Here is a 19,007-nt window from a genome sequence, read left to right as displayed (position 1 = left end):
GGTTGTTAAATGTTAGAATGGGCTGCCTAGAGAGGTGGTGGAGCCACCATCCCTGGAAGTGTTCAAGAAATGACTGAACGTGTCACTTAATGCTCTGGTCTAGTTGACAAGCAGAGGTTGGACTTGATGATCTCAGAGGTCTTTTCCAACCTTAATTATTCTGAGATTCTGCATCAGAAATAATCTTTACAGTTACATCTACTTGACCAATTACCCACAGTCTAAGCAGTTGAACTCAATTTTATTAATTCTCATCTGAACCCTTCATCTGGGACCTAAACTAGCCTTTACTTTTAAACCAAGACAACAGTTATAAACTGCAAGATCTTCATCCCACTCAACCTGAACACAAGTCAAACGTCAGTGAATTAATACAACCCCTCCTCTCCCTAGATGAGACTGCAGCACTCCACTTCAGGTGAGCTATCTCCAAGGTTCCTCTTGGAGCCAAGATCTACTCCAGCTTAAGATTGCATTTCACAGAAGCAGAGGTATTTGGCTGCCCTGTTAGAAAATGAGCTTCACATGCATTTCAGATCTCAAGATGCAGAGAGCAGTTCTAGGCTCTTTGGGAGGAAGGAGAAAAAAGTTCCTCTTTTAATCTGGTAATAGTTTTCATAGATAGTAGGGGCCTCAGAGAGACTGTCTTTGCTGCCCAATTTCAATATTTTAATCCTTAGCATGACCGTGAATTTAATGAACCCCTTAAGCTTGATGAGTAACCAGAATTTCAGCAGACAGGACAATTTCTTCTCCATGGCACAGGTTAGATCACACAAAGCCGGTTTATTTACAATTTCGTGTCCATCAGACTACAGAGCCAACTATCCTATGTGCTTTCCACATATCTTAGAAGATCTAAACCCACTATTAAAGCAGACATTGTATAGGAAAATTATGTATTTTGAGCATTCACAATGGTCCAGAAACCACAAGGCAGTTTAAGTATTTAAACCAGGGAGACTGAAGGAAAAGGGAACTCTATAGAAAAGTACTTTGGGAAGGGGCTTCTGTTAAAAGGGGCTTCTCTTACCTAATTTCAATGATTTTTGACTTTACCCATTCTTTTCAGATACTTTTTTTTAATGCATCTAGTCTCTCTTGCATTCCAAGTATACTCAGTATATGAGCAAAGAGATTGAAAGGAAGAAAAATGTTATTTATTTGGCTGGAGTCTCTTGCACCACAGATTCACTCCCTTTACCATGCTGTTTGCTTAACATATGCCTACAAGCATAGAGGGGAATAACAAAATAACTACATTCAGACTTTTTTGGTGTAAGAATAACAACCAGTCACAATTACTTCTCATTCCCGTAACGTGTTTTAAGATCTATTGTAAAAGAAAATTCTAGAGAAACACCATTTTAAGATTAAAAGTCTTGCTTATTCAGTAAACAAACTGAATTAAGCATCAAAAGAAATCCAACATTGATTAATCTTATATTGTCCTCCCATTTTCAGCTCAGTATCCACACTAAGAACACCCTACTGTTCAATGAATAAGTCAGAGGCATCACTAGTGGTGGTTATGAAGCACTTGGAAATCAGCACAAGCGACCTTTCCTGCCAGCATCACCCAAAATAACTCTACATACACAAAATGCATTTGCCACCTCAATCTCAGAAACCTCTAAATGCTGGGAACCTTCCAAGCATTCCATAAACTTTCAAGTGACTGTGACACCAGGTTCATAAAATTCTAACGAATGCCAAGTCAGATAACTAAGTCATTCACAGGAATTACCAAAAACAATCTTGAGTACAGCAACAAAGTTTGCCAACTGGTGACAGCAAAGAGGACACGGCTTTGCACTCCTTCCCTTCAGCCAAAAACGTAGGAGAATACAAAGCTATTTTCCTGCTGTGCGGTCTCTAGAGCACTACTGGCTCCCTGTACTCCTGTGCACTCAGTTCTAGACCAGAGTGGGATGTGAAGTCCCCACACAGCAAATAAGAAAATCAGATTCTGCCTGTGAACCCCACCAAGCTCGGTGAGCCAGTGTGAGCTGCTTCAGCAGAGTATGTGGAAATCCAACACACACTGTATAGTAACTTCAGTTTACACTTCATAGTCATTTTCGTTTACATTGGTATTATGTCGGTTTACATAGAGACATTTTTGTGTCTTGTAGCCAGGTATGTTGGGTCTTTCTTCCTTTGGGAGAAGGGCAGAAGGGAAGGTGTTTTCTTTTTAAGCAGTAAAAAAAAAAAAATAAAAAAAATTCTCTTCTATGAAATCTAAATCACCCTTTCTCGCCCTCCTCTCCAGCAAAACAGAAGTCTGCCAATTCATCTAGAATAGCTAAATCAAGAGCCCTACCCTGCAAGTTTAAAAGCCTCTACTAATTGCTTTGTTCTCTTCTGGCAGATTTGAAGAATTTTAATTAGTTCTTCTGATCTTTTTTCCTCTCTGCATTTGAACACATTTGAATTTGAATGCGCTTTCCTCATTGAACCTTTCAGCCAACCTATGGAAGAGGTGCAAGACTTATCCATTACTTCAAGACACCTTCTACATAAATAAATACATATTTTTTTTTAGTTCTGCCTGAAAGTTAAACACTGAGCTCCCACCAGTTTTCAGACAGTTCTAACACAGAAGAAACAGGATGAATTGAGGGTAAGTTTAAGCAATGCTTCTTTACCATGTGTAACAGCAGAATGATACAAATCCATACTACTTTGCTTTTAGAAACTCTTAGACATGCAATCCCTTGTTTCATTTTGGAAAAGCAAAGCTTCCTTAAAAACACAAAGTGTCATTATTAAAGTTTAATAAAATAAAACCAGGCAGTTAATTTAATTCAGCAAACCAGATGTTTGCTCTATTGCTGTGCGCATTAACAGGATCACTGGAAACACATCTCACTGGACAATTATTTAAGTGAAAGGTTCCATTTAAAATCTTTTTAGCATCATTTATTTCTAACAGCAATTTTGACGTTCTCAAAACGCAAAATGTCCTCAGAAAGATTTTCATCTTAGGATGAGTTATTTTTTTTTCCCCCTTTCACAGCTGTTTGTAGTCACTGCAGGGATTTGGAATTAGGCTCAGTTTTAAACAGAGAAACTTCTACATATCAAGAACTGCAAAAGGATTTGCATTCCCACTAAATAAACTTTTGTATAGGGAATGAACAGAACAAGCTGTGGACACAGTCTACCTTAAACCTGGTACCGAGCTGTGGGTGGCTCCATCTTTGCTCCCAGGAGCCACGAACACACCCCACGCCGCTGGGACAAAGCTGTGACGCCCCCTTTGCTCGCTGTTAACTAACACCTTACAACGGGCTGCAGTCCATCCCTACCCAGTTTATGCCTTAAACGTGGTTTCAAAGGTCCTGTGAGAACAGACGCTTCCCAGGGACCATACCGAGGGCAGAGCATCCTCAAAAGTCTTTTACAACCAGGTCACAGCTCAGAGAGACTAGAGCCCAGGCAAACGTAAAGCATTGTTACACAATTCCCAAACCCTTCCTTCCTTCCTTCCCTCCCTCCCGCACGCCACAGCCTCACAGACGGGTGCACTCGCTCCCTGCAGTACTCGGGAGATCTGCCCTCCTCTAAATATATAACAATATATTTCAACTTCGCAGGGCGGAAACAAGCCGGCGTTTGTGCTGGATCCTCCCTCTCACAGCCTCACGGAGCAGCCGCGCCCCTCCCCGGGGACCCCTCACCGGAGCTCCAGGGCCGGGCCGGGCACTGAAGTCCCGCGGGCGCTGCCCCAGCTTGGGCGACCCCGCCGGGGGCGCACCGCGGCCGCTCCCGCCCACCCGGCCCAGCCCCGGAGTGCGGCACAAGGGAACTGAGGCACGGCGGGGGCACCGGCCCTGCGCCGGCCCCGGCACCGCAGGGACGGGGCGAAGAGGCCCCTCAGCAGCGACACTACCCCCCTCAGACAGCGCCCTCCCGCCCGTCCCTCAGCCGGAGCGCCGCACCCCCCGCGACCGAATAAAGCCCTGCCGCGGGCTCCGCGCCGCCGAGCGGCTCTTCCTCCCCCCCGAGCCTCCCCCGCAGCCGAACCTGGAGCTAGGCTTGGCCGGCTCGGCCTCGCCGCCCTGGAACATGGTGGCCCTCGGCGCCTCCGCTGCCCGGCCCCGCTCCGCCCGCGCCGGGGGAGCACCGGCCGGCCCGCCCTGCCTCGCGCTTGGCTGGAGTAGCTGCCCATCACACCCAACAGCCTATCGAACGAGGCCCGCCCTCCCCTCATCCCGCCCCCCTGGTCGACCCTGTGGAGGGAGGGAAGCTTGAAACAAGCCGCGCCATCGATCCTCCTGGCTGCCTTCTATTGACTACATCGCGCGTCCGTCAGGGAAACCTACGCAGCCATTGGTTAAAGACGGGCGGGGGGGCGGGCAGCGAGAGGCCATTTAAAGCGGCCGCTGAGGGCTTGCGGCAGCGCGCGGGGGCTTGGTCAGTGCCTCAGACCCGCAGGCATTTCGCCTCGAACCGGCGGGGCAGAGCAGAGACCAGGAGGGAAGATCATCATACGGAATACCCTCAGAGAGGATTTCGCGACTCGCTGCCTCTCGGCATCGTCCCCGAGCTCAGGGACACGCGAGCAGCAGCCCCGGGCCCCGCAGCCCTCGGCAGCCGATCGGGATGCCTGGAACATCCGCGGGAGATTTAACGGGCTCCAGGGAGCGGAGCGGGAAGGGCACCAGGGCGCTGCAGCACGGGCAGTTTACTCAGTTGCTGGTCATTACACTTACTGAGGGAGCTCAAATATGTTTCCCCTCTCGGCAGGGAACCAAGTCCTCTAAACTTAGCAAAAAAAGATGCAGTGACCCAGGCAGAGCTCCCAAAAAGACATGCAAAACATGCCAAAAGCCATGTAGCCACCCGGGCTTCATGCCGTAGGGATTGCCTGAACCTCTCAGTGGACTGTACAGAGATGGCAGCAGATGTGAGCAGGCGGATGAACTGCTCAGCCTGGAAGCAGAGTTATGAGACAAAGCAGAAAGGTTGAGAAGTATTAGAGAATCAAAGAGGGAGACACTCTCCTCTGGCCTCCCTAAGACAGGAGCAGCCACCAGGAACAACTTCAGATCAAGGGGATCCTCAGTCCATCCCCCAGCAAGGAGCAGATACCAGCTGTGAAGGAAAAGTGGAATGGAGAGTAGTCCATACTCGAAGAAGAAAGCAAAATCCTTTTTCACCCACCTCACTTTCCCCTCACGATATTCTCATAGGCAAGAAGTGTGAGTTGGTTGAGTGGACAGTGGGTTGGATTGAGAACTGGCTGAGTGGCAGATCCCAGAGGGACATGATCACTGGTACAGAGTCAGGTTGGAGCCTGTCACTTAGTGGTGTCCCCCAGGGCTCTATGCAGGGCCCAGTATTGTTTAACTTGTTCATCAATGGTTGGATGAAGGGGCAGCAAGTTTGCTGATGACACAAAGCTGGGAGCAGTGGCTAATACCTCAGAGGGCTGTGCTGCCCTTCAGAGGGACCTTGACAGGCTGGAGAGATGGGCAGAGAGGAACCATCTGAAATTCCACAAGGGCAAATGCAGGTCCCGCACCTGGGGAGAAACAACTCCAGGCACCAGTACAGGCTGGGGGGGGGGGGATCTGCTGGAGAGCAACTCTGCACAGAAAGACCTGGGGGTCCTGGTGGACAACTACCTGTCCTTGACTAGCACAGTGCCCTGGGGGCCAAAAAGACCAACACTTTCAGCTGAAGGTTTCATTTCATGGCTCCACAGCTTTCCATACATATGCCAAGTAAATTTAGAGGCATAAATTTAGCAGCATACTTTTGTCTCGAAGGATTAAAGAAACCCAACCAAACAAAACCAACAAAAAAGCACCAAAATATGTACTCTCACTGCAATGTCTTGCTTTGTTTCATTTCTTGTGATGCCTTAAGCCCCTAATGGCTTTTTATTTTTCTAATATTTGTAAGCCGTGTAAGTTTTATAAGTAGATTTTAAAAGCAGCAACCCTCCCTCCCTTGTCCCTTTCCCCGTAGCACCCTTGTTTACACATTCCTTAACCCTCTTACCCCATTCTACGCTCCCTATATCACCCCTACTCCCGAATCTAGTAGAAATGTTTAGTCTTTTGTCAAGGCAGGGCCTAGATTGTTGGCAGAACAGCATATCAGGGCCTGAACAACAAAATGAAGTCAAGAATTAGGTAACTATGTACCCCTTGTGCTCTGATGATGGTGAAGGTGATGAAGTAGGTGGTCCTGAAATGCACCCCAGACCCATTTTCCGGGGTTGGACCCCGGGGCGGTCCAGAGCAAAGGCCACAGGGTGGACACATCTGGGATTGGATGGATGGTATTATAAAATGTAACATCTCAGGCACGGCCGGTGCGCGTCTTGTAGCATCTTTAGCCTTGGCAAAATAAACCCTTTCTTATCTCACCCCTAATTAACTGCTCCGGGAGATTTTTTCAGCACCTAAATCCCACAGCAACACTTGCTTTGCCACTCTTCCGACTCATTATTTTTTTAGTCTTCAGTTTTAGTCATTAAGGGCAAAATTAGCTCATTTGTGAGAAAAGATTCAGTACCAGCCTTGACATAAGGTGGAAAAGATTTAAAGGTCTCTTATCCTGCTGAAGGCTCGCAGTCTGTGGAGGGGAGAAGCTGCATAGAAAGAGCTCAAACCTGGTCATAGTTCAGTTTTCTTAGTAAACAGATGGGAGAGACAACTCCTCACTCTTTGGATGGGAAGGAAGCCTCAAAATATTACTGATAAGGCTTTTGTTGAGCTTTTCAGAACATTTCTTATCAAGAACACACTTGCATTTCTCAATGCAATGTTAAAGCTGCCTTTGTATGTTACAGAGACCAAAATGCTAAAGGTGTACAATCCTCTTTGGGCTTCCTGTTCCTCAGTGTCCTGGGGTAAAAAGGTGTTTCTGGTAGTGGTTTTATAAAACATGATGGCCTAAAACCAACTTCCACAGCTGAGTTCCTGCTTATCTGAAGCTGTCAGTGGAAAAAAACCCCAAACCAAACCCCAAGATATACACTACCCTTTTATTGTACCCTTTTTTGTGGTGGTAGTTGGGATTTTTCTGGTGTGGTTTGTTTGTTTTTCTCTCTTTCTCCTCCTTGTTACTGATGCCCATGGCCCAAGACAGGCCATTCAGGACAGCCAGTCCTCTTTGCCACCTTTCTAACACTCACCATGAGCAGATGCTACTGAGAATGGAAGCTATCAAACAAAAAAACCCAAACAACCAAAACCTTCTCTGCCCATGGTAAGAAGCACTAAAATTCTGGGATGGGAGATGCCAATGGGAGTTATGCCACTGATTTCACTGCAAGTAGAATTTCACATTTGAAGGCCTGGCCTTATAGACAAATTTGAGCCCCCACCCCCCATTATGAAGTAAATAAAGGTTAAATGGAAAAATCTAAGAGGGTATGAACAGCAAGGAACACACTGGACGTAAGTTAGACCAAGTATTAGTATGTATTTATGCACAAGAATAAAAACAGCTTTACAAGTTGAATTGGAAATTTAAACAGAGGAAGTTTAACAGCTTTTGTATATTATATTAAATAACCAAAACACCTTTTTCCAAAATTGGTAAAGAATAAATAATATAATTTACAATATGGTACAAAAAATAATCAGTAAGGACAAGCATTCTGCTTTATACATACACTATATAGGTATATTTATAATCTATAAAACAAATTCACATCTCAAACAAGCCAGAAACCTTAGATGATATGGCTTAACTATTATTAAAAGAAACAGCATTAAATTTTGCTGCCAGAACCATAAGCTCTAAAGCAGTTATCATGTTTCAATAATTAATGATAACTTATTGCCGTAGTGCTTGCCAAGGTTTCACTTAGTTAACATTTACAAATTGCTGTGAAATTAACAGATTCAAAGGTTTGAAAAGGTTAAAAAAAAGTGCAGTACTTTCCTTATAAATGCATCCGAAGTCTGAATGTAGAAAACAAAATGCAACTGAATTTCCACTCTGGGATCTGCAGTCGGTAAATGAGATGTCTTTGTAGGTTAGATTTGATTCAAGCCACGTAATTCAATTTAGAAATATAGGGGGGTGTCAGAAAAAGGCTGAACAATGCCATATGAAAAACAATTAGTATTCCTATGCTTAGTAGATTTAGTGATATGGGATAAAATGAATTGTGTGGATGAACAGGATGCAACACCCAGCAGAACCTCCGTCAGTGTGTGCATGACCGGGTGGACCCAACCCCTGTCTGTGACAACAGACACTGACGCTTCTGCCATTCACCTCATCAGCTACTCAGAACTGCCTGATGATAATCACTGAGAGGGAAAAGCCTAGACCTGGAGGCTGTTAGTGTCCATTTGTCCTCTCCAACATCCACCTCACAGTGCCCTGGAAACAATACTCTCCACCACCTCGCAGTACCTCAGAAACAATCCCATGGCCATTTCACTGTCACTTGCTTGGATTTTGCTTAAGCTGACATTGTCCCATACACAGATTTTCTTACTGCTGGTGGAGAAGCTGAAATAATTAGAATTGAAAAAGTTTTCAGTTTTACGAAAAAACCCCCCTCCCACACGCACATACTTATGTGTGTGTGTGGATACACCCCCCAGTTTTTCACTTTGTCTCAGGCACAAACTGATGATGACTACTATTTTAAAGCACAGCCACCTAAAATCTAGAGCTGGTCGGATCACAGATGTGTTTAAGTGGCCTTTCACACAGGAAGGGTAACAAATTCTGCATCAAATCAGAATTGCCACAATGATCTCAATTATTGTTAATTTTTTCCCTGGTAAAGACTTGTCCTAAAAGAGCTTCATTCTTAAACTGAAGTTTGCAAAGCATTTCATTTCTGAACTCAATTTCTGAACTTCATAATGCCAACTTTTAAGGGGCTGATGCCAAACACATTTCTAACCCCAACGCTCTGAGTGCAGAACCAACCCCTGTCATTTCCACTCTGTTACTACTGGGTGGTCCATGCCCACTTGCAAAGGTTCAAGGTATTAAAAGTTTTCTGGCATCATCAAAAATAGCCACTTCTGCTGCCTTCATTCTGCAATTGTGTCCTTCTCCCCTGGGAACTGAGTGGGCTGAGCAGGAGCTGACAGCTCCCTGTGGCACAAAAAAAAGCCCTCCCAGATCTGGATGGAGTGCTCTGCTCTCCATTTCAGCGGCAGGTGCAGCAGAGCCAAATCCACTGTCACAGCCGCTGCACTGCCAGCATCAGTAGGGAAGATAAAAAGTTTGTCAGGATACAAATGCACTGGAGACCCTCATGCTGGTCTTGTGGTATCTAGAAGTTTAAGAATGAGAGTTCATATTTCTTTTTATACAGTACTTGATTAGAACACATCACATTTCCTCCTGCATATTCTGTAATCCACAGCCACAGAAGGTGCCCTCTACTTTTGTCCTACAAATCTGAAGGATTTTTTGAGACATAGCATACAGGAAAATCAGCATGAGTAATGTGAAGACCCAAAGCCAAGAGGAAACAACCTGGGAAAGCCTGGACCAAAATACAGATCAACTCCAAGGAAAACTGAGAACTTTTAGTGGGAATGACTCTTGATATTAAGGCGGTGTCCTCTCCATACCCAGGGGTAATGCTCAGAACGAAACAGGCCCCAGCATTCATTTTTGTGATAGCCTTCAACTTTTCCTATTCCAGGTTCATGTGATTTCCTGATAATTGCATCAAACAAGGGTCTGTAAGAATAATGAAGGAGAAATAATGACAGAAGGACTCTGTCTCACAGAACCTACAGTCAGGGTGGGAAGTCAGCCCACAGCTATGAACTTCTCCTTTCTTCTAGTCATGACCTTCCCCCTTGCTAGTGATAGAGGTGTGTCCTCCTGCTGGCAACATCCAACTGTACTCATGCTGGGTTTACACACTGGGTGGCTCCTGTGTCACAGAGCAGAATGCAGCAACCTGGTACGTGGGCTCTTGGAATGTCATCCAAATCTCACCCCTTTCTGAGTAAACAGGAAGGTTGCTCTGGGCCACACAAAAAGTGCATCAGAAAACTTGTTCCATTTTCTCCTAAAGACAGAAAACATAAGGCCAACTCCAGAGCAGCTAAAAATCATCTGCCTAAAGCAGGGTGAAGGGACTGGGCAAACAACAAACACAGTCAGTGCATCATGAGCAAAGTTACAAGAGACTCCCAGTCAAAGAAATGCCTTGTACAAGTAGCTAAAGGCAGGCAGAACTACATCCACCAAGTATAGTGCAAGTTGAGAAATGAACCCCTGATAATAGCCTAAGGGATAGAGAAGGTTTGTTTATTTATTAATAATACAAAGTTGAGGTTTATATAGGAGCAGCCCCTTGGATAAATTCAGAGCTACTCAAACCAGCCAAGGGTCATTCTCTAACTGGAGAAGCAGACAAGTGCTTAAAAAAGGGGCACAACAAGGGTATTCTCACTCAGGACTGGCAAGAAAGGAAATAGGAAAAGTCTCCTGAGTTACAAAGCTAGAACTGACGGACAACCAGCTCTCCAGAAAGTAACCTGATATCCTGTTGAACCCACTGCAATCAGGATCTGGGTCTTTCGTACAGTAAAACACAACATTAAATGCATAGGGATTTCAGAGAGGGAGTGCCAGACCCACTCATGCCTGGGAGTGACTGTAATGAAGAATGATGCCCTGAGGTATACAGAGCACCTGGAATTCACAGAGCAAGGAGGAAATAAGGAAGGACTAAGGGATTAAGCTAGGACTTGACACCTCTCCTCTTCATGACACAAAACTGATTTTAACCACTTTAGCGTTAACCTAGTATTTGTTCCTACACATTACAATATTCTTTCCTATTTCCTCTCCCAGGTAAATCCTCAGTTTTTGTGAAGAAAGATGGCCATATTTACAGGTTTCCAGCAAAGCCAAGAGTAATTATGACACAGCTTTCCTAGTGTAACCTCTTTTGCAGTGTTTCCCCGACTTAAAAAGGAACCGTTCTTCGGGGAAAGTAGGAAAGCACTCTCCCCACTCACAAGGTGAACTGTGCAATGTGCTGAAGAGTCTCAAAGGTGAAGAATGTGAGTGTAGTCAGGGTGATGATGGTTGTGATGTGATGGGGTTTAAAAACAAGAGGATCCATGCAGTGTGGGAGGAGGGTGGACCAGAGCTCCCCTACCAAACAGGCAAGCAGGAGTGAGCCCTGCTGGAATGGTCAAACAGCCAAACAAACAGAACGGTCTGTAGGAACAACATCGAGGAGTGGCAGTGCCCTGGGCAGAGTGCAAGAACTTCAGTTTGACTGACTGATAAGAAGAGTGCCAACTAGGACATCTCAAGATGCACAATGGTTCCCCTACCCACCCCTACCCTTCATCCTCCACAACTTCCACGCGGATCCGAAAGCACGGCATTTTGATCACTACTCAAACAATAATTCATGTAGGGGAGCCTGTGGCAATCCCTTCCCTTCTTGAGCTGCTTGCTTAGGCCATTCCAAAGTACAAGTCCAGGACCGTCTCACAAACCTGCCATCTTACATCACTGATGCAGGGACACATGTAATGTTATTCCATGTTTTGTTGTTCCCCATATATTGCACATTCCAGGACTTGGAAGTACTTCTTCAGACCTTTGAAGCCAATGCTTCTCTGTTAGAAAGAAAAGCACACAGGACAGGGACAACTGGGCCTCAGCTGCTGCTCTCCAACTCGCCCTCATCAAGATCCAGCGATGCAAGCTCCAGCTCAGCCAAACAGTCTGCACCAGCCTGCTGGTCACACCCTCACTGAGAGAGGTCCCCAATTGGGGGACCACCACCTCCTCCATCAAACAGGATCTCCCTGCGAGTTGGCTCAGGTATCGACAGCTCCTGGGCAAGGTCATTAAACCGGGATATGTAATCTATGCTGTTCTCATTCATCATGCAGGCCAGCTGGGAATCCACTACCTAGAAGAGACAGGAGAGAAGAGATGACCTACATGTCAGTGGAAATTTTGCAGAATCAGAGAACTGCTGAGGTTGGAAAGGACATCTTGAGAGCATTTTATCCAACCATCTCACTCAAGAACAGGTTGCCCTGCATGTAGTTGGGCAGGTTTCAAGTACCCCCACGAATGAAGATGCCACAACTCTCTGGATACTTTGTTTCTGCGTTTGACCACCTCACAATAGTTTTCTTGTGTTCAGGTAGAATTTCATGTTTCAAATTTTGCCTGCTGCCTCTTGTCCTGAGAAGAGTCTGGTTCTCTCAGCTTCCTTCCCAGCCTCACCTCGTATGAAAGATACACTTCATCTCACCTGAGTTGAGTTAGAGAACAGCTCTTATCCACAGCTAAATGGAAGCTTCTTAAAAACCCAACCACCCATAGTCTCAGTGGACCTTACCTCAGCATTAAGGTGCACAGGTAGATGCTCTAAAGGCATTACCTCTTTTATTTACAAACCGTGTTTGTAAATAAAACTTGACTCTGCAGGACACTTAATAAAAAGTCATTCAAAATTCTGCCATCACTAAACCCATTTTAAATACTTGCTTTCTCTGAAGACCCACACAAGCCCACCTCTCTCACAACTGCTCTTGGTGTGCCTAACACAGAGGCTAACCCCATTTTCTTCTAAAGGCAGCTGGTAATATCAAGGTCTGCAATATCAGGGTCTGAAACAGCCAAGGACACACTAAATCAGCATGAGTTCACTGCAGCTCCCGATTAAAAGGTCTGTACAGAACCTCCTTTTCCAAATCCAAAGGGCAATGGAGGAATTACATGTTCCTTCCATAAGGCCAGGTCCCCAAGAAGGTACAAGGTATGTGATGTTGCACTGAGGTAATGACTGTAAATTGTAGAATATTTGAGACTGGAAGGGACTTGAAGAGGTCTCTAGTTCAACCTCTTGCTCAAAGCAGGGTCACCTATGAGGAGAGACCAGTTTACTTGGGGCTTTATCGATGTGAATCCTAGAAAGCTCTGTAGACAGACACTGCACAACATCTCTGGGCAACACGTTTTCCCCGCCTGCCTCTGCTCAGGGTGAAAAACCTTTTCTTTAGGTGTAGTCTGAACCTTTCTCAATTCAGCTTTTGCTTATTCCTCTCACCTCCCACCACCACTCTGTGAAGGGCCTGGCTACATCTCCTCAATGACCTTACTGCAGGTACTGGCAGGCAGTAGGGTCACTCCCACACTGAAGCCTTTAGACATCACTGGTGCTTTGACCCCTGGTCACGCTGGTGACCCTCTGATGAACTTGGTCCAGTTTCTCTCTCTCTCTCTCTCTCTCTCTCTCTCTCGTTCCTGTATTGGGTGCTCTAAACTGGTCACAATATTCCAGACATGGTCTCACAGCAGGTAGATTAGATTCTACTACTCTACAGAGTAGAGTGGGTTAATGATCATTTTGTTCAGTATCCTGGCCATGCTCCTGTTAAAACAGCTCCCAACACTGTTGATCACCCCAGGTGCCATAGATGCCCCAGCTCACACTCAGCTGGTGTCTATCAGCATCCCCAGGGGCAGCAGAGCTTCTTCCCAGCCGGTCCCCAGCCCATACTGCTGTGGGATTATTCCTTCCCAGGGCAGGACTTTGCATTTTCCTTGCTGAGTTCCATAATATTCCTTGCAGCTCATTCGTCCTGTCTGTCCCTCTGAAAGGGAGCTCTGTCCTGAAGCATGTCAGCCTTAGTAACTGCTGGGCTTCATTCTACACCTTAAAAGAGTTCAACACAAAGGGACAGCTCTGCCAACAGAGACAATAACTCAGCAGCACAGGACCTTCTGCCATTCTCTCAGGTAACTTTGTATTAGCCATCTCCTGTTTCTTCCTTCTGGACTTATTTATTTTTTCCTACCAGCCCTCCAACTGTACTGTAGCTGCATCACTGTTAACCTTTCTCTTACCTTTAGTACTTTCAGTTCCTGCTCTACAAAGCAGGACATACAGAACAGGACCAAATCTCTCTCTGTCAAAACAAAAATATGCCCAACAGGTGACAATGACCTCCCCCACCAAAAGGAACCTGCTCACAAGAGCTTCTCACACCAGCTCTGATGCCGAGTGCCCTCAGGTCACTTTACATATCTCTTTGTTACGACTCTAGTGCTCTTTTACTGAGCTGGAGCACAGGTGTCAAAGCGCCTTTGCCTCAGAAGTATCTCAGGAGGGTGTGACGGACAGTACCCAGTAACTGCTCTGCAGGAGGAAGCAGGCTCTGAGTGTAGTCTGCTGACATACCTCTGCCACGTCTGCCAGAGACCGCGACACAAAGGAGTCCCGCGAGTTTCCATCTAGCAGGCTGGGTCCCAGTAAGGAGGTGCCACTGGTGTTCCCAACAGGAGTTGGCAACATTTTTCGTCCCTTCTCCGGGGAGATGAAACTTGCTACAAAGAACAGGCACATCAGTAAGTCACTGCACCGAGTGTTTGCAATTGGGAGGATAAAGAGAAGGACGAGGAAGTAGGACATGGAGGACAGATATCCATTTCTTCTCTTAAAAATGATGTGTTACCAGCATGGACACCATCAGCACACTGCTAAGAGCAGGGACACTCATTACACTGGCGCCATGAACTATTAATGAAAAAAAACCCCAGACCAACAACCAAACCACAATCAAACCCAGTGACCTCATGTCTTTGAGACAGTGCTTGCCAAGCACACAACAAGGTCTATTTTTCCATCAGCAAAGCCAAGGGCATCTTTTTGTTTTGGCACAATAGCCCAAATGCCTCACCCTAACTGATGAGTCAGGCTCCAAATAGACTACAAAGAACTTGTCCCAAGGTATGGGTCATAATCTAGCAACGGGATCTTTTCAGGAACAGACTTGCAAAGAGAAAGAAAATGTATTCAGGGCAACACTGTGGAAATGAAAGCAAGAAGTAATGAAAGCAAGACATAATGGAATAATTCTACAAACATCCTACTGGGTTTACAATTTTCCAAAGGATTCACTTCTGATAAAAAGTGCCCTTTTTTTTTTTTTTTTTTTTTACAGGAAAGCACTTTTTGGGCACTTCTCTGCATCTGGACACTTACAGAACAAGCTGCTGAGGGAGGAGTCTGTGGAGTCATTGGGGTACCACTGGGGATCGTGGCTGGGAGATGCAATCCAGTTCTGCTGAGGACTACTGGATGGGGATGGAAGACTTTTGGAACTGTCACTGCCATTCAGCTTTGCAGGAGAGAGAGAAACACCTTCACCTGTAACCAATGTCAGGGGGCACTGATTCAGTCAATGCGGTTACAGGACGCTGCACCAACTTTTGTTTGGAAAGGAAAATAATACAAAACAACAAGCCCCTCATCCATATATGCTAGAAAATAAAGGTCAAGAACAGAATTTTATTTGCAAAACAGATATTAAAGAAAAAAAATCCCAAAAAAACCCCACAACCCAAGAACTGCTTTCTGGAAAAGTTTCTGCTGACATGTAAGATGCTAGTGCTTTGGGATTTTCTTTTAACTTGACAGGCAGACTTTAGTTAAGCTCAGACTTACTGTATTGGCCAGAGCTGATGGCTATTTCAATGATGGAATCACTGATCTGAGTGGCAGGTTCCCCTTGGGAAAGCACATCTTCAGGTGGTCCGGGCAGGGAAATATCCAAGAGAGCAGAAACATTGGGAGGAGAGAGCCGGGTACTAGAAGCTTCTGATGAGGGAAGTGGAGGGGTGGACAGACCATTCTGGAGAGGAGTCTTGGCCAGTTCTGGCAGAGAAAGGACTGATGTGCCCTGTTAACAAGAAACAGAGTTAATTGTTCATAAATTTATGAAGAACTTGGAAATCTAAAAAGTACAGCTTAGCTCCTGAGTATCAGATTAAAACCAGACTTTAAGAGGAAAAAAAATCCAGTAGATAATATTCCTAAATTTAGAGGAATATATTATTTATATAATAAATTTGTATTATTTTCATGAAAAATATCTGTAAGTATGAACAAATATGCTTCAGCCCGTATCCTGCCAAATCATCTGAAAAAACATTCCAAAGAATATTTAAAACACCTACACAACAGAAACAAGCATCTTTGTATAATCATGAAAGTAACATAATTTTGATGAATCTACAAGAGAGTTCCTAAGAAATACGTATTAATTTGTATTTGTATAGGCAAAAACCTGTAACTGCTTGAAGAGTATATAGGTATTTTAGACTGGTAACTCCCTTTTTACTCACACTTTACAGCCAGACTTCCCAAAACTCAACTCATCTTTAAGGAGTCTCATTACCTCATCTCAGAACTGCAATTTTGTTTTTCTGATGTAGTGTACACAGCTGTCCTGAGAGCAAGAACCAGAACCCAAGGCCCCATTACCATAAGAAATGTCTCACAGGTTCACTTCCTAACTTCTGTGCTATAAAAATTTTTCCTCTCCTTTATGCTCTCCAATCAAACTAATTTGATCTTTTTCACATGCAGGTGTCACAGGAAGGGTGGTAAAAGCTTCCACTGAAAACAGAACAGCCTGTATTCTGAGGCTTAAGTATCCAACACCAGGTCCTGGATCCCACTGGAGAGAGAGGCTGGGGACAGGATGACAACACTCCCACAACTTACGTGCTGCCACAGTTACTCTTTAGGTATCTGTCTATGTCTTACTGGAGCCAGCACAAAGAACAGAGATCCTCTGGACAGGATTCTGGCATTGCAATCAGGCTTTTAGTCTTAATATTCCTCCTTCAGCAACATCCAGGCAGCAGGATTGCCAACTGCTGAAACCTCTCCTTGTGATGTCTAAAATACACTCATAGATAGAGCACAGCAATCATAAACTCCTCTGCTCCACCAAGAGATATGTAAAGCCTGTTTGTCCTTCACAGGACAGGCACTGTCAGCCTCACTGTGATTTTAGGGAACAGCACCCACACATATTTAAGCAGCTTTCCTGAATTTCTTTAAATTTCTTCAGATGCCAGGGATTTCATTCCCACCAGACGGTGCCAGTGGCGCACGATTACCTGGGGATGTGGGGCTTAAACCAACAATACCAGTGGTGTTCTCACAGAACATTCCCCACTCCACGGCACTGTTCTCTCAGCACACACTGTACCTGGAAGCCATCGGGGACTGCCTCCTGCTCAGGCCGTGTTGGCAGGTTGATGAACGGTACCCGGCACCCAGGGCCTGAGCCCTGGAACACAACAGAAACCACGTGAGTGACCAGCTGAGGAGGGAAGGGACAATGGCATATCACGGTTTATCCTCTTTATACATCTCACATCTTTTAAAACCGTCCATCAACTCCCTGGGAAAGTGACCAGGACTGACATGGACTAAGGTGTATCTTGGTCGCAATGAAAGAAACAGCAAGGAGAAATCAGAGTTCCCATTCCAAATACATCTCTAAAAGTCCATGTTTTGTGCCAGATTTCCTCCTGAATTAGTCTATTGAAATGCCACCATTTTTTTTTAAAGCCAGATTTCTGGATGGCCAAGTTCAACACTCACAACTGCAAGCCACTTTACAGGATGGAAATCTATCTGCTCAATGAGATGATGGTTTGATCCCTCAACCTCAAATACACACTACACAACACAGGGTGCTTTGCCATGACAGCAGTGTCTACCACCAAGCCCCAGGAGAAAGCTCATAGAGGAGTCATAATAATACAGCTTTTTGACACAATGAAAGAGCAAGACACTTAAGTACTTGAAAAAAGCTCATTTAAGAGCCTCTGACCTCCACAGTGGTGATGGAGCTTCCGTTCTGATGTGCTACTGCTGGCTCCTGCCCTGTCACCACCGTGGGCACCGCATCTGGTGACAATGGAGACACACCTGGCAAACTGTCTGCATCCAGGACAGGCATAGGGCTGCCAGGGATAATGCCAGCACTTTTAGCTGCCAAGTCAATAGCACCTTGTGTGAAACAAAAAAAAACAAAAGCCACATTACAAGCCTTTTCTTCACTTTGCTGTGATTCTCTAAAAGATGATTTTTTAAAATGACCCAGAGGCAAAACTTAACCCACATAAAAAGTGGCAATGGGAACACCTGATCAGCTGGGTCAGCATCTCCTCTTCACCAAGGGTAGCATTGCTTTTAGCTAAAAGGTTTAACTTTTCTGCCCTCTTCCAACCTGTTACCAGGTATATCAAAATAGATGAGACACATTCCAGTTCTCCCCCCACCCTTTCCTCCTATATTTTTGCTTTTTTGTCCTGCAAATTGGTAAGTACTTTGTTAGGCAATTTCTACAAGTTTCCTGTGGGTTACTAGAGGGGCTCTAGAAACAATAGAGCCTTATTTCATTACCTTGCCTCTAGCAGCCATACAGACTCAATTTAAAACACTTAAGTTGTTCCAAGGGTCAACCTCATCTGGACTTTTTAAAATCCACTTCAAACATCTGAATGTCTTTCCATCCCAAATAATCCTCTAGGTAAAACCTAGAGGCAGTTGCTGCTTTCACCTCACTAATCATTCTAATGATGGGACCCACTCTCTGTTGCAAGACAGTTATCTGCCTGGGGGGCACCAGCACGGCTTTTATTGCAGAATTTGGAATGACTTACTAGACAGATGGTTGGTGGCCTGTGTTGGAAGAACTTTGGGCACAATTGGACGAGAAACAGCAGCTTTAGTCAGTGAGGACTGGATTGGCCGAAATGAGCCTCTCCCTAGGGGGAAGGATTAATACCTCTCAGGCAAATGAAATCTAACACCTTTAAAGCAGAGCACAACACAATTCAGTGGAAGCAAATAAATTCCAAGCAGCAGCAAGCCCCAGGAATACAAGTGATGGAGATGATGGAAGAGAGCTGAAATATGATGTGAACTAACCAGTGCCTTGCCACAGACAGGCAACAGCAAGTGCTGCTGTGCTACTGGGGCTGCTCTCATATTGTCAGTGAAGACAACCCTTAATCTCATGCTGGTTTTGATGGGGGATCACCTGTACTACCACACCTGTACTCAAGAGTGTTCCAGCAGAAAAGGACACATGGGCAGTGGATTGATGATATTGTATGAAATTTAGATAGTATGCCAGGTACTAGAGAAACTCCAATATAAAATCTAGACAAATGATTACACACTGCATAACAAAAATTTCTAAGTA

At 45.1% G+C, this 19,007-nt stretch overlaps 2 protein-coding genes across 8 annotated transcripts in view; both read right to left on the bottom strand.

The window, feature by feature from the left end:
- JPT2 (Jupiter microtubule associated homolog 2) overlaps window positions 1-4,124 on the bottom strand; it is a 15,694-nt gene extending 11,570 nt beyond the window's left edge. Inside the window, exon 1 of one of the 2 annotated variants that reach the window (XM_027665887.1) lies at window positions 4,030-4,124. In XM_027665887.1, coding sequence (XP_027521688.1) covers window positions 4,030-4,073 — 44 coding nt within the window. In that variant the 5' untranslated portion in view covers window positions 4,074-4,124. Of the gene's footprint in view, window positions 1-3,322; window positions 3,414-4,029 lie in introns of those variants that run through there. The other variant, XM_027665886.1, reaches the window with a different exon arrangement.
- Window positions 4,125-7,423: 3,299 nt separating this feature from the next.
- The window catches only part of CRAMP1 (cramped chromatin regulator homolog 1), a 48,991-nt gene continuing 37,407 nt past the window's right edge, over window positions 7,424-19,007 (bottom strand). For 5 of the 6 annotated variants that reach the window (XM_027665794.1, XM_027665796.1, XM_027665795.1 and 2 more), the window contains exons 15-21: window positions 18,463-18,567; window positions 17,628-17,806; window positions 16,998-17,078; window positions 15,443-15,677; window positions 14,981-15,145; window positions 14,177-14,322; window positions 7,424-11,893 (exon numbers count right to left, since the gene is read on the bottom strand). In XM_027665794.1, the coding sequence (XP_027521595.1) occupies window positions 11,729-11,893; window positions 14,177-14,322; window positions 14,981-15,145; window positions 15,443-15,677; window positions 16,998-17,078; window positions 17,628-17,806; window positions 18,463-18,567 (1,076 nt within the window). In that variant the 3' untranslated portion in view covers window positions 7,424-11,728. The remainder of the gene's footprint in view (window positions 11,894-14,176; window positions 14,323-14,980; window positions 15,146-15,442; window positions 15,678-16,997; window positions 17,079-17,627; window positions 17,807-18,462; window positions 18,568-19,007) is intronic. The other variant, XM_027665797.1, reaches the window with a different exon arrangement.

This window comes from Corapipo altera, unplaced genomic scaffold, assembly GCF_003945725.1.
Source record: "Corapipo altera isolate COAL_440 unplaced genomic scaffold, ASM394572v1 146, whole genome shotgun sequence".
Lineage (NCBI taxonomy): Eukaryota > Metazoa > Chordata > Aves > Passeriformes > Pipridae > Corapipo > Corapipo altera.
This window is presented reverse-complemented; position numbering and strand designations above follow the sequence as displayed.